At 38.3% G+C, this 14,209-nt stretch overlaps 1 protein-coding gene across 5 annotated transcripts in view; it reads right to left on the bottom strand.

Moving 5' to 3' along the window:
• LOC113582019 (nck-associated protein 5-like) overlaps positions 1–14,209 on the bottom strand; it is a 68,041-nt gene that overhangs the window by 32,372 nt on the left and 21,460 nt on the right. For 2 of the 5 annotated variants that reach the window (XM_035520655.2, XM_035520656.2), the window contains exons 2-3: positions 8,200–8,281; positions 2,524–2,667 (exon numbers count right to left, since the gene is read on the bottom strand). In XM_035520655.2, the coding sequence (XP_035376548.1) occupies positions 2,524–2,664 (141 nt within the window). In that variant the 5' untranslated portion in view covers positions 2,665–2,667; positions 8,200–8,281. Of the gene's footprint in view, positions 1–2,523; positions 2,668–8,199; positions 8,282–13,355; positions 13,886–14,209 lie in introns of those variants that run through there. The other 3 variants (XM_027017546.3, XM_035520654.2, XM_035520657.2) reach the window with 3 other exon arrangements.

Below are 14,209 nucleotides of genomic sequence, written 5' to 3'. Positions count from 1 at the left end.
TTCCCTTTTGATGGTCCTCCTCTGTGGTTGCCAGAGTTGCACTCTTGTGTCACCATCAAGTATAAATCCTTTCAGGGGAGTCTCTCCAATAATAGCAGACAGTTTTGTCATCTCATGATGACACAGAAGTGACACACACACCCCACATGTGGTATGCCTGACCTTTTTGTGGGCTGCAGTTTAAATCAAATTGCTTTTTCTCCACCTGTGCCACAGGTCAAACTCCAGACAATACAGCACTAGAGAGTCACTTGTCTTCATGACTCTTCACCATTTTGTTTCTTATCTTTTTCTCATAAACATTCCAGATAAAACTTTGGTTCTTCTACTGTTGGTGTGTGTGTGCATGTGTGTGTGTGTGTGTGTGTGTGTGTGTATGTGTGAGTGTGTGTGTGTGTGTGTTTGTGTGTGTGTGTGTGTGCATGCATGTGTGTGTGTATGTGTGTGCGCATGTGTGTGTGTGTGTGTGCGTGCGTGTGTGTGTGCATGTGTTTGTGTGTGTGCATGCGTGTGCACGCGTGTGTGTGTGCACGCGTGTGTGTGTGCACGTGTGTGCGTGTGTGTGTGTGTGCACGTATGTGTGTGCATGCGTGCGTGTCTGTGTATGTGTGAGTGTGTGTTTGTGTGTGTGTGCGCGCGCGTGTGTGTGTGTGTGCATGCATGTGTGAGTGCGTGTGTGTGTGTGTGAGTGTGCGTGTGTGTGTGCGCGCGCGTGTGTGTGTGTGTGCACGTGTTTGTGTGTGTGTTTGTGTGTGTGCGCGCGCGCGTGTATTTGTGTGTGTGTGCGTGTGTGTTTGTGTTTGTTTGTGTGTGTTTGTTTGTGTGTGTGTGTGTGCATGCATGCGTGTGTGTGAGTGTGTGAGTTTGTGTGTGTGTGCGTGTGTGCATGCGTGTGTGAGTGTCTGTGTGTGCACGTGTGTGTGTGCATGCGTGCGTGCGTGTGTATGTGCGTGTGTGTTTGTGTGTATTTGTGTGTGTGTGTGTGTGAATGCGTGTATGTGAGTGTGTGTGTGTGTGAGTGTGTGTGTGCGCATGCGTGTGTGTTTGTCTGTGTGTGTGTGTGTGTGCGTGTGTTTGTGTGTGTGTTTGTTTGTGTGTGTGTATGCGTGTGTGTGAGTGTGTGTATGTGTGCGCATGTGTGTGCGCATGCGTGTGTTTGTTTGTGTGTGTGTGTGTGCATGTGTGTGTGTACGTGCATGTGTGTGTGCACGTGTGTGTGCGTGTGCATGCGTGTGCACGCGTGTGTGTGTGCACGTGTGTGCGTGTGTGTGCGTGTGTATGCGTGCGTGTGTGTGTGCACGTGTGTGTGCATGTGTGCGTGTCTGTGTATGTGTGAGTGTGTGTTTGTGTGTGTGTGTGTGTGTGTGTGCACGTGTGAGTGTGTGTGTGTGCATGTGTGTGTGTGTGTGTGTGCGCATGCGTGTGTGTGCGTGCGTACATGTGTGAGCGCGCGTGCGTGTGTGTGTTTGTGTGTGTGTGTGTTTGTGTGTGTTTGTGTGTGTGTGCGTGCATGCGTGTGTGAGTGCGTGCGTTCATGCGTGTGTGTGCGCACGTGTGTGTGTATGTGTGTGTGTGCGTGCGTGTGTGAGTGCGTTTGTGTGTGTCTGTGTGCACGTGTGTGTGCAGGGGTGCGTGCGTGTGTGTGCACGTGCGTGTGAGTGTGCGTGCGTGTGTATGTGTGCGTGTGTGCGCACGCGCCTATGTGTGTGTGTGCGTGTGCGTGCGTGCATATGTGTGTGTGTGTGCGTGTGCGTGCGTACGTGCGTGTGAGTGTGTTCTTGTGTGTATCGGTACAATTCCTTTTCTTATACTTTTTGACACATTCCATGTTGTCTATAACAAGCCGCACAATCAGCCTACTGTGCCTTTCAAAGGGAAGTTGTTTACCATATATAGAGATTTGGGGTGTGGCTTCATGTAAATGTGCATGAGAAGAACAATTTATAGAGTTGTCAATGTGCAGTGTGAACAGCTGTTCACACACGTGTCTCACATGACAATTTACTTGTGCCTACGGACAGTTTGTACACAGATGTTTTAGAACAGATGTGGAAATGTAGCCTAGAGATAAGAAAATTGCAGACTTTGCATGCAGCGGCTTGAAAATTAATGGAATTACTTCCATTATTTTCAAAATTTTGGAAAATCCATTTTTTAAAATTTGTTTATCCAAAAGTCAAGCTACAAACTATGCATCCAGTCTGTTGTGATCAAATAAATATTTAGTCTCTATTTGTTTGTTCTAGTATCAGTAAAAATGCATCTATATTGAATTGGACTTTCTTTTGGTTATTTTAATTTAAATGCTAAGTAATTATTCATTTTAGAAGTTGTGAAAGTTCCTCATCTAAGTCCACAGAAAAGGTACTGAAGGTTTACTCTGGCAGCTTTGTCACAGAGCAAAATATACATGTCTGTGGGTTTAATTCAAAGCTTTTGGTGCATGATTCTAAAAATAACCACTGCACATTGAACAGTTATGTGATTATTGGAAGTTTGTAGGGAGCATCTGCATGGTCTCACCTCTAATTCTCTTATCCTCTCTAAGAGCTCCTTACTGCTTTCTGTTTCATCTTCCTCCTCCTCCTCCTCCTCCAAAAATGGCTCACCATCACCCTCTTCTGTCTCAAAAGTCTCATTGCATTCTCTGGGCTCAGACATCATCACCTGTGATGCAAAAATAATTTACTTTTATCAGTTCAGCTATCAGAACTAAATAATATGTTGTCCAAAACTGATCACTGCAGGCTTCCATATATAAGCCGAACAGTGCAGTGTGTGATGGTTATTCCTAGCATTGCAATACCATATAACACACATATAATTCTTTTTACATAAGAAGTGATTGAGAGGTTGAGAGTGCATCACATACAATCAAGACCAACATCATGTGTGAGACGCTGTCCAAACCATTAAAACTTCCTCACACTGCACTCACTGTAGTTGCCTCCCCAGCTAAAACACAAGGTCCATTAAGGTCCATTAATAGATGGAAAGCCAGTGTCCTTCAGTGAATAACAGGCTGCCAGCAGCTTGCTTTGAATCGCTGACAACACTTTGCCGTTAAAAATAGCACCTATATCCTTTCTCACCATATCTTCTTTTATTCTGTCCTGTCTTCCTGGAATTCAGGCCTGTGCGTTTGCCTGTAAAGTGCATATAATTGCATTCAGCTGACAGCTTTTAGGCAGACACATGAAATATCTGCCTATTAATTTAGTACCTCTTTATTTACACTGCAGGCTAAGAACCTTCATACTGCTAAACAAATAATTTGAAAATGAATAAAATTAAGGAATTCAGTTGCAACATAAACTGGACTTACTGATGTTACATTCTAAAGAGGAGTTTTATGAACTGGATTTTGTACCTTGTTTTCTACTGCTATATTTTTTTTAATAAAAAGTTCCTTTGAGATATATACCTTGTGATATATAAATTCTGTTACTCTGTAACTTCAGTTAGTTGCAACTTCAGTTACTGTACAACTTCTGTTACTTCAGTTACTCTAACTTCTGTTACTCTATAACTTCTGTTACTCTGTAACTTCAATTAATTTGTAACTTCTGTTACTCTGTAACTTCAGTTACTCTATAACTTCAGTTACTATATAAGTTCTGTTATTCTATAACTTGTTACTTGTAACTTGTTACTTCAGTTACATTGTAACTTCTGTTACTCTGTATCTTCAGTTACTCTGTAACTTCTGTTACTCGATAACTTAAGACACTCTAACTTCAGTTACTCTGTAACCTATGTTACTGTGTAACTTCAGTTACTCTATAACTTGTGTTACTTGTAACTTCAGATACTCTGTAACCAGTTACTTTGTTACTTCTGTTTCTCTGACTTCAGTTACTCTGTAACATCTGTTACTCTATAACTTCAGTTAGTCTAACTTCTGTTACTGTATAACTTCAGTCACTCTGTAACTTCAGTTACTCTAACTTCAGTTAGTCTATAAGTTCAGTTACTCTATAAATTCTGTTACTCTACCTTCAGTTATGCTGTAACTTTAGTTACTCTATAACTTCTGCTACTCTTTAACATCAGTTACTCTATAACGTCAATTACTCTGTAACTTCAGTTACTTTGTAACTTCTTTTAGTGTCACTTTAGTTACTCTATAACCTCAGTTACTCTGTAACTTCTCGTACTCTATAACATCAGTTACTCTATAACTTCAGTTACGCTGAAACTTTAATTACTCTATAAATTATGTTACCCTTTAACGTCAGTTACTCTATAACCTCAATTCTGTAACTTCAGTTACTTTGTAAATTCTTGTAGTGTCACTTCAGTTACTCTATAACTTCAGTTACTCTGTAACTTCTGGTATTCTATAACATCAGTTAGTCTAGCTACTTTGTAACTTGTTACTCTATAACTTCTGTTACTTGAACTTCAATTACTCTGTAACTCCTGTTACTCTTTAAATTTAGTTACTCTATAACTTCTGTTACTCTAACTTCAGATACACTAACTTCAGTTACTTTGTTACTTCTGTTAATCTAACTTGTTACTTTGTAACTTCTGTTATTCTATAACTTCCTTTACTCTAACTTCTGTTACTCTATGACTTCAGTTACTCTATAACGTCAGTTAATCTATAACTTCATTTACTCTACATGTTCTGTTACTCTATAAATTCTGTTACTTTTAAGTTCAGTTATTGTTACTTCAGTTACTCTATCTTCAGTTACTCTGTAACTTCTGTTACTCTATAATTTCAGCTAATCTAAATTCAGTTACTCTGTAACCTCTGTTACTCTGTAACTTCAGTTACTTGATAACTTCTGTTACTCTGTAACTTCAGTTACTCTAACGTCTGTTACTCTATTAGTTCTTTTACTCTTTAATGTCAGTTACTCTGTAACTTCAGTTACTTTTATTACATTAAATTCAGTTACTCTATAACTTCAGTTACTCTATAAGTTCTATTACTCTGAACCTTCAGATACTCTGTAACTTCTGTTACTCTACAACTTCAGATACTTTTAACTTCTGTTACTGTGTATTCTGTTACTGTGTATCATAACAGGTTACTCTGTACCCTGTTATTCTGCAACTTTAGTTACTCTAACTTCATTTACTCTGTAACTTGTTTTAATCTAACTTCAGTTAGTCTATCTTGTTACTCTGTAACTTCTACTACTCTGTAACTTGTTACTCAATAACCAGTTACTTTGTAACTTCATTTACTTTGTAACTTCTGTTAATCTATAACTTCAGTTACTCTAATTTCAGTTACTCTGTAACTTCAGATACCTGTAATGTCTATTGCTATGTATCTTCAGTTACTCTGTAACCTCTATCATTCTGTAACTTCAGTTACTCTATAATTTCAGTTACCCTAACGTCTGTTACTGCACAAATTCAGCTACTCTTACTTCAGTTACTCCAACGTCTGTTACTCTATTACTTCAGTTACTCTATAATGTCAGTTACTCTATAAGTTGTGTTACTCTAAATTTTTTGTTACTTGTATCTTCAGTTACTTTGTAACTTCTGTTACCCTAACCTCAGTTACTCTGTAAATTCTTTTACTTTTTAACGTCAGTTACTCTGTAAGTTGTTACTCTAACTTCTGTTACTCTATAACTTCAGCTACTATAACTTCAGTTACTCTGTAACCTCTGTTATTCTGTCACTTCAGTTACTCTATAACTTATCTTACTTGTACCTTCAGTTACTCTGTAACTTCTGTTACTCTAAAATTTCAGATACTTGTCACTTCAGTTACACTGTATCTTCATTTACTCTGTAACTTCTGTTACTGTATAAATTTTGTTTCTTGAAACTTCAGTTACTCTGTAACTTCTGTTTCTCTTTAACTTCAGTTATTCTATCTTCTGTTATGCTATAGCTTCAGTTACTCTGTAACTTCAGTTACTCTGTTTGTTACTCTATTATTTCTGTTACTCTATAACATCAGTTACTCTATAACTTCTGTCACTGTAACTTGTTACTTTGTAGCTTCTTTTACATTAACTCCAGTTACTCTATAATTTCAATTAGTATGTAACTTCTGTTACTCTGACTTCAGTTCCTCTACAAGTTTCTTTACTCCACAACTTCAGGTACTCTAACTTCTGTTACTCTATAACTTCACTTATTCTAACATTTTTTACTCTCTTACTACAGTTAATCTATAACATCAGTTACTCTATAGGTTTTGCTATTGTATAACTTCTGTTACATGTAAATTCTGTTACTCTGTAATTTCATATACTTGTAACTTCTGTTACTCTGTATCTTCAGTTACTCTGTACCTTCTGTTACTCTATAACTTCAGCTATTCTAACTTCTTTTATTCTGTAGCCTCTGTTACTCGGTAACTTCAGTTACTTTATATATTCTGTTACTTGAAACTTCGGTTACTCTGTAACATCAGTGACTATAACTTCAGTTACTCTGTAACTTCAGTTACTTTCTAATTTCTTTTATACTGAATTCTGTAACTTTTAACTTCAATTACTTTGTAGCTTCTTTTACATTAACTTCAGTTAGTCTATAACTTCAGTTACTCTATAAATTCTGTTACTCTGTAACTTCAGTTACTCTATAACTTCTGTTACTACATAACTTCAGTTTCTCTAACTTCTGTTATTCTATAACTTCTTCACACATTGTGTTTACAAATTTTAAGCATCCAATAGTTAGTTGGAGGGATTTGTGGTACAATATTATATGCCAAATAAATTAATAATGAATACATAAATTAATAATGAATACATAAATGCATCTGGTACTGCTAACCTGTGTTAGACTAATTAAAGACAAAGTGTAACAAATAATGTTTGTCATCTAATGTAATATTTATGTCAGGTGGTCAAGCAGTTATCTAGTGATAAACTCCTTTGTTGGAACAGCATTGAAATAAATTTTCTAGACAGTGTTAGGAAGTTCAATTAAATTTACCATTTTAATTCAGTTTAATTAAATGTAATGTTTTAAAAATCTGCTTCAATGAGTCAAATGCCTGATTCTCATTTTCATTTAGATCTCACACAATGGTGTCTGCATCTTCAGGCACAAACACAGACTGTTTGCCACTCAACCTCTAATTGTGTTTATTAACAGTTAAATCAACTATTGCATCAATCTGTTTATATTTACAGTACTTATGATTCAACTGGTTATAATGCAGAGCCTATTATATTATAAAAGGAATTTGGTTATGATTAATAATAACCAATGTTAAATCAATGCTAAATCAATCTAACAATTTGACTTGTTACACTATATGAAACAAATTTGACTTGTCACTCTGCACCAAACACATTTCTTATTTTGGCAAAATGCAGATTGGCTGCAGAATTTTTATTTATTTATTTTTTGATACTGGCATCTTCATTATTGAAATTCCATTAAAATTTATAAAATTACATCGCCTTTCAAATGGATTATAATGCAAGTTAAAATAGAGTACAAAAAGTTTAATTCAGTTGGAAATGTGAATTATTCGGAGCATTTTTGAAGGATGTTCCTGTTATAATTTCCCTTCAAATTTCATGACAAACTAGTATCTTATTTCTACAAATCATTAGACAAACGTATGTCACCTCGACCATGGAGGAAGTGAGACCCAGATTGATGTGTGTCCTAAAACAGGACCAAAAACTGTGTGGGTGTGTCATCGACATCAACAAGCCATGTAAGTTGTAATATCCTTGCAATTCATTGCTCTCATTTGCTTGTGAAAAGATCACAGAGCATATGAAAACTCTTATTATTAGGTGATAATGTGATGGACTGAACAACAACGTAAAAACTTCTCCTTCTTGAATCAACTAGTAAATGGTAATATTGGTTTTAGACATTTACTGGATGTTTAAAAGACATTCTGTTGTACACCTAAATGAGAAGCCTATAAGATCTTTGGCTGACCAGACAAACACAAACACAGAATACACAGAATAAGAGCACACAGAATAACAATACACAAAATACATAATTCATATCAGAAAGAGCAAAAAAGATCACAAAGATCAGAATAGCAAAATCTCAAGAGGTTAGAATGACCTGATATTTAAAATGCTATATTAAAATGCAGTACTTATCTGACTTTGTGCTCAGATAGCAGTTTGTATTGATTACAATAAAAATACATTTATTATCACAATTGTCCAGGTATCTGTATCTACTGATTGCTGAGCCAGTTTAATTGCTAATGCTTTAGAAGTAAACTTGACCTGCCTGAGCATCCAACTCACCACAGCACAAAAAGGTCCAGACTAAGGAATGCTAATCTTCACCTTCAGCCTCCTGCAGAATGTGTCTAAAACACACACACACACACACACACACACACACACACACACACACACACACAGAGTGAGAGAGAGAGAGAGAGAAAGAGAGAGAGAGAGAGAGAGAGAGAGAGAGAGAGAGAGAGAGAGAGACGGGGGGGGGCAAGAGAACAGAAACATCAATTATAGTTAAAATCACACAATTCAAACAATTGACACTTTGATATGGGCCAGTGGCACTGATGACTCTGCTTACACATTGGATACTATGCCCAGAGCAGATAACCAAACTGCTGTGGGGTTTAATGAGGTGTTTAACACGGGTGGCTGGATTACAGGGTAGAGATGGGTTTGGATATGTACTGAATAAGACTGAATAAGACATGTAGGTGTTGGCCCTCTGGAAGACACTGTGTTAATGCATTAGGAATGTTCTTGAATGCCAAAGAATAAGGTTGTTAACTGAAGGGAGTAGTGGGCAGTGGTAAAATTCACAGGTAAAACATCTAGCATTATAACTTTATTATTGGTAGCATACAACTGCAAGTCCATTAGATTATGGCCTGTTCTCCAATATCTCTGGAAATCATCACTAATAATAATTCTATGTTTGAATTAGGAGCAGCACAGCAGAATCTAAAGGAAGGAATACAAGACTGAATCTAGTCAGTCAAAATAAACTTAAGATCATAATGCACATTGCACACCGGTTCCATATGAACAAGTCAGAGGTCCTTCATCAGCAATGCTATGATCATGGCACTTGACTGCACTAATAAACTGGTTTCACCTCCTGCTTTGCTTTGGACCTCTGTCCAAAACATGTGTCTCCGGAAACTCTGTACTTTATATATATATATATATATATATATATATATATATATATATATATATATATATATATATATATATATATATATAAACACACACACACACACTGTAGTACTATGCAAAGGTCTTATACCACCATCACATTTGTTGTTTTAGCAATGCTATAAAACAATAAAATCAGAAACAGCTTCTTGATCCTGGCTCTCTTAAACCTGCATGGAGCCTGAATGGAAAGAAGACAACTTCAGAAAACTTCAGGACAGTCTCCCCAAAAGATATGCTTAGTGCCAAGGGAGGTCACACTAAATACTGACTTTTGCTAAACTGTGAAAATATTTACTATATTTATTGGGCCAAAGCTGTAGTTACATTTTACAAATGGGGAAAAATGACATATGTGACTTTGTTCGTTGTAATGTTGATCGGTAAGGAGGCGGACGCTAGCGCAGAAAGAGCAAGATTTATTAAGGGCAAATCCAGAGTCGTAGTCAGAGTAGTCCAGGGTCAAAGAGCCAATAAGGAGCGTTCGAGAATACATGATTAATCCAGACAAGGGCTAGGATACACGAGTAACTACACAAACAGCGGCTAGAACTAAACACATGGAAGCAAACATGGGAAACAGGTTATAACAGATACAAGACAATAACTAATTCACATTCACATGCAATGAACAGCAAACGCACAGGGATCAAGAAAGGGTTTAAATACATGAACTGAACAAGACTAGAAATGAAGGACAGGTGTGGAAAACCAAACGAGGGGCGGAGAAAACGAAACCATGGAACGGAACAACCAGGAACCAAAGGAATTCAGACATGACAGGGAAACCATGGAAACAGGGATGCCAGGAGGGTGACCATTCGTGACAGTTCATAGGGTTATCAGTGGCAGAAACTGCTGATCTCTAGGGAAATTCACACACATCAGTCTCTAAAATGTACACTGTCTCTAGGGTTTATACAGTTTCTAGAGTTTACACAGTCTCTAGGGTTTACACAGTCTCTAGAGTTTACACAGAATGGTGCAAAAAAACCAAAAACATCCTATAAGCAGCTGTTCTGCAGATGGAGAAGACAGAAACACCTCTTTGATGCGTGAAGTCTAGGGAAGTTCTCACCATATGCAGGCCTTTATGACTACTGTGCGTACATGCTATAATGGTTATTGGCCAACATGTCAGTGTATCACAAAGCACATCAAAGTCATATCACACTAGTTCCATGACCATGATAGTGAGTTCAGTGCACTTCCGTGGCCTCTGAATGCACTAGAACACTAGAGGGATGGTAGAACTGGACACCCACAGTATGACTACACCACTGACACAGCTGCAGGAAATAAATTAATCCGTCATGTAAACACAGACCAAAACCACAAAGGAAGATTTCCAATACCTAGGAGTGTGTCTGTGTGTATTAAGTGTGTATTAAGACTGGGTTAATGAATGTATATGGTTTTAGTCATTTTGATATCAGGATGTTATGGGGTAATTCTTTTCAGTGTAATCAAACAGTATTCTACCCCAGGGTTTTTCAAGGCCTGTCACAAGGCCCATACTCCACCCAGCCATGACTCCACCCCTGCATGTCATCCAACATCCAGGTTAGCACTGACCACAGACAAACCTCAGCAGGACCAAACATAGAGTGCAGAGTGTAAAATTTGATGCACTTTATAGTTTAACAACAGACACACACATGTAGCAATGGCCTTATGAACTCTCCTGAGTTCTAATGCATCACATTAATAAAGCAATTATAAGCAAACTAATGCATTGTTCATGTCAACTGATGGACCACCACTACTCAAGTTCAACAGAAATCAATTCAGCAGGTTCCAGGAATAGCTGTGTTCATACACGAAGGTGGAACCCACCCCCCTTCTTACATGTGATATTTATTTCCATTAGAGGAAGTGGAAGGATCTCTGTAGGGTCGCCTCAGAATTTCATGCGATATGTTTTATTGTGATTGATGCATCTTACAATAAACAAAGCACTAGTGCTCTGGTGTGAATATGACCCTGGTCCCTTAGTAGGGATAACTATACTCCAGGTGGATAAGTGGTATATTTACTATAGGGTAAGGGTTTAGGGTTAGGGTTAGGGTTTAGGGTTAGCATCTGGTCATGTGAAGAACTTATTTTGAATAACAACTTCTACTGCTATAGACCACTGGGTCATTTAAGTGTAGTCAGAGAATACGTTTTATGTTTTATGACAGTCAGTATAGTCAGTAAGATGAATGATAATCAGTATTCCTGACTTCCTTGCATAAATAATTAATAAGAAGAATTCCTTCCTTAAAACCCTTGTAATGTGATTAAAAATGGGTCAAATTTTGACAAAAATTGCTTTATTAAATGTGTACAACAACACTGCATTCCAAAACCAGCTGAGCATTCTGATATGATTACGGCTCTTACTGTGTCTGGTGACAGCTGCAATCCTGTTCTGAGTTTTTAATCATCCTTGACATGATCTAGTGGATAAAATCATGTTTGAGCCATTGTGAAATAAGCTAAATATGTCAGTGACTACAGAACTGTGAATGATTTCCCATTGACAATTGTTTTATGCTGATAACATTAACTTAACATGAAAAACAGTGGCATGAATCTGAGTGTGAACACATCTGTAGACATTAAGGACTTCTCAAGAGCACCATGTCATGTCACTGGAGAGGATATTTCAACACTACCCGTTACAAATTTTGGAGTGACTGCAAAACTGCTAAAGCATTTGGAAATGTTATGTAAAAGCAAAATCTTTCTACTTCTAACATGTTTTCCTTTTACCTCTAGTTACCTAGCAACCATTTGGGTAAAATAAATATTTGCAAAGGGGCTAATATTTTGAGACACCATGAAGTCTTATAACACCTACCATGTTATGCTTTATAATTATAAATTGACAGATTAACTAAACTTTAAATTTAGGAGAGTGTTAAGTAAAATGTTTAGTTTTTTAATTAATTTAGTTTTTAATGTAATTTTGCTATAGTGACTTTGTCAAGTGCTCTAAAGAACTTTTTCAATGTTTTACCCCAATATGCAATGTCAGGGGTGGCAGGAATTTAACACTGCATGCACCAATCACAACATAAAACACACAGAAGTGACCGAAGAGACGCTCGTAACATTAGAGGTTATGTACCAGGCTCAGCCAACACTGGGGTTAAGTCTTGAATGTGAGTCAGTGATTAAGTTTAATGTAAGAGAATAATGCATCTTTGTGACCCTGGACATCTGGAAGCAAATTTACCAGCTGAATAGTTGTGAGATCTCAGGTCCCTGTATCTTATTCCAAAAAGCAAGTCAGGAATATATATGAATCTATCTCAAATAAAAGGAAAAAAAATGAAGGTGACCATTACTCTTCATACCTTTATTCAAAAGATAGCAGATCATGATGAACTTTTACGTGTTATGTCTGGAATGTTTTTGGATGTTAAAAAGACATTAATCAAAACCACAGTCATGTTGAACTGACAACCTCTCCCACCACACCCTTATCACATGGTGTGCATTCCACAACTCCCATGTCACCTGCCATCAGTGCCTCGGGCTGGGAGCTCAGTGTGAGCCTGAAGCCAACTGCCACATTAGTGTTCAGAGCTTTGTGAGGAACAGGTTCTAGTGTTCAGAGCTCTGTGAGGAACAGGTTCTAGTGTTCAGAGCTCTGTGACCAAACAGGTTCTAGTGCTCAGAGCTCTGTGAGGAACAGCTTCTAGTGTTCAGAGATCTGTGATCAAACAGGTTCTAGTGTTCAGAGCTCTGTGAGGAACAGGTTGTAGTGTTCAGAACTCTGTGAGGAAATGGGTTCAAGTGTTCAGAGCTTTGTGACCAAACAGATTCTAATGCTCAGAGCTTGGTGAGGAAATGGATCTCAGAAATGGGACCGAGATCACAATCCAGTACCAGACTCTGCAAAATTGCAAGACCTTACAAAAAACGTTGCCATCTAACCACTCCCTCAAATGTACTCGCTCAAGAAAACTGATGCTTTCTTTGTGATTAGGCTGTTACTGGGGGCCTTTCCAAACTGCAAAGACGAAAGTACTGCATGAAATTTTGCAACTTTATAACATTACACTGAGAAATGGGGAGGATCCAGGGGGTTGCATTTTCAAAAATTTGCAAAACATCCTAAATCAATTAAACACATTTACATTCTATGCAGAGAAAGCATTCTGTGCACAGTGCCTTTTTGTACATTTAAGATTATTAAGATTTCTATCTCTGAACAAAAAACAGTACACGCCATCATACCTTCTCACAGTCCTGTCCACAGCCACAAAATCTGTTGCCAATAAAGATGTTTGTCTGTGCGTCCTGTATTTTGGCCACTGTAATAATCTCTCATGTCTTTCCACTGGCACGAGGCACGAGTCACAGGGCTTTAGGGATAAACACGCATTCAGAAAGCGCGCACAAGTGGAGAGGTCTGTAATCCAGAGACAGTGCTGTGTGCAGCATCGATGCATAAGCAGCTCAGCGTGTGTGCTCTCTGTGCACCCTCACAGCACTGCACGAGACTCTACGTGTGAGCATGGCCGTACGTGAGCGCGTCTTGCTGATTAGTATCCCTAGAAGCCCATGTGGTGGCAGAAGCAGTCTTGGTGAAAGATGAAACGCGTCCAAGTGAAGTGCCTGTCTGCAGCGTCTGCCATTGTTCCGCAGGCAAGCTAGAGACAGCGAGTAACGGAGCGGGGGGGGCACTACGGCAGCTGTGGACGAGCCCCCTCTCTTGCCCCTCCTCCTTCCTCTTTTACAGCTGCTGCTTGGAATTAACTCTTGAACTGCTGGATAAATGAACAGGGTATTAAAACAGGACAGCATGCACCCAAAACAACAGGGGAGATTAAGAGCCAATATCCAGTGGACATGGGAGCAAGGGAGCAAAGGTATTTAGGGGTCAGAGATCTTAGTGGTAACATCCCACAAGTCAACGTAACAAAGGATCCTAAGATCATAACAAAGGATCCTAAGATCTTGACTCTTTTCATGTCCAGAGATGAAATGGAACAAATTCCCATTAAGAGGATATCCATTCAGCAAAAGGTAGACATGGTATGAAACACTCCCAGCCAATGAGCCCCCTTTTATGAACAGGGAACTGGTGC

This window comes from Electrophorus electricus, chromosome 22 (assembly GCF_041902795.1).
Source record: "Electrophorus electricus isolate QZ-2024a chromosome 22, ASM4190279v1, whole genome shotgun sequence".
Lineage (NCBI taxonomy): Eukaryota > Metazoa > Chordata > Actinopteri > Gymnotiformes > Gymnotidae > Electrophorus > Electrophorus electricus.
Note: the sequence above shows the minus strand (reverse complement) of the source record. Positions and strands in the feature narration are given on the sequence as shown.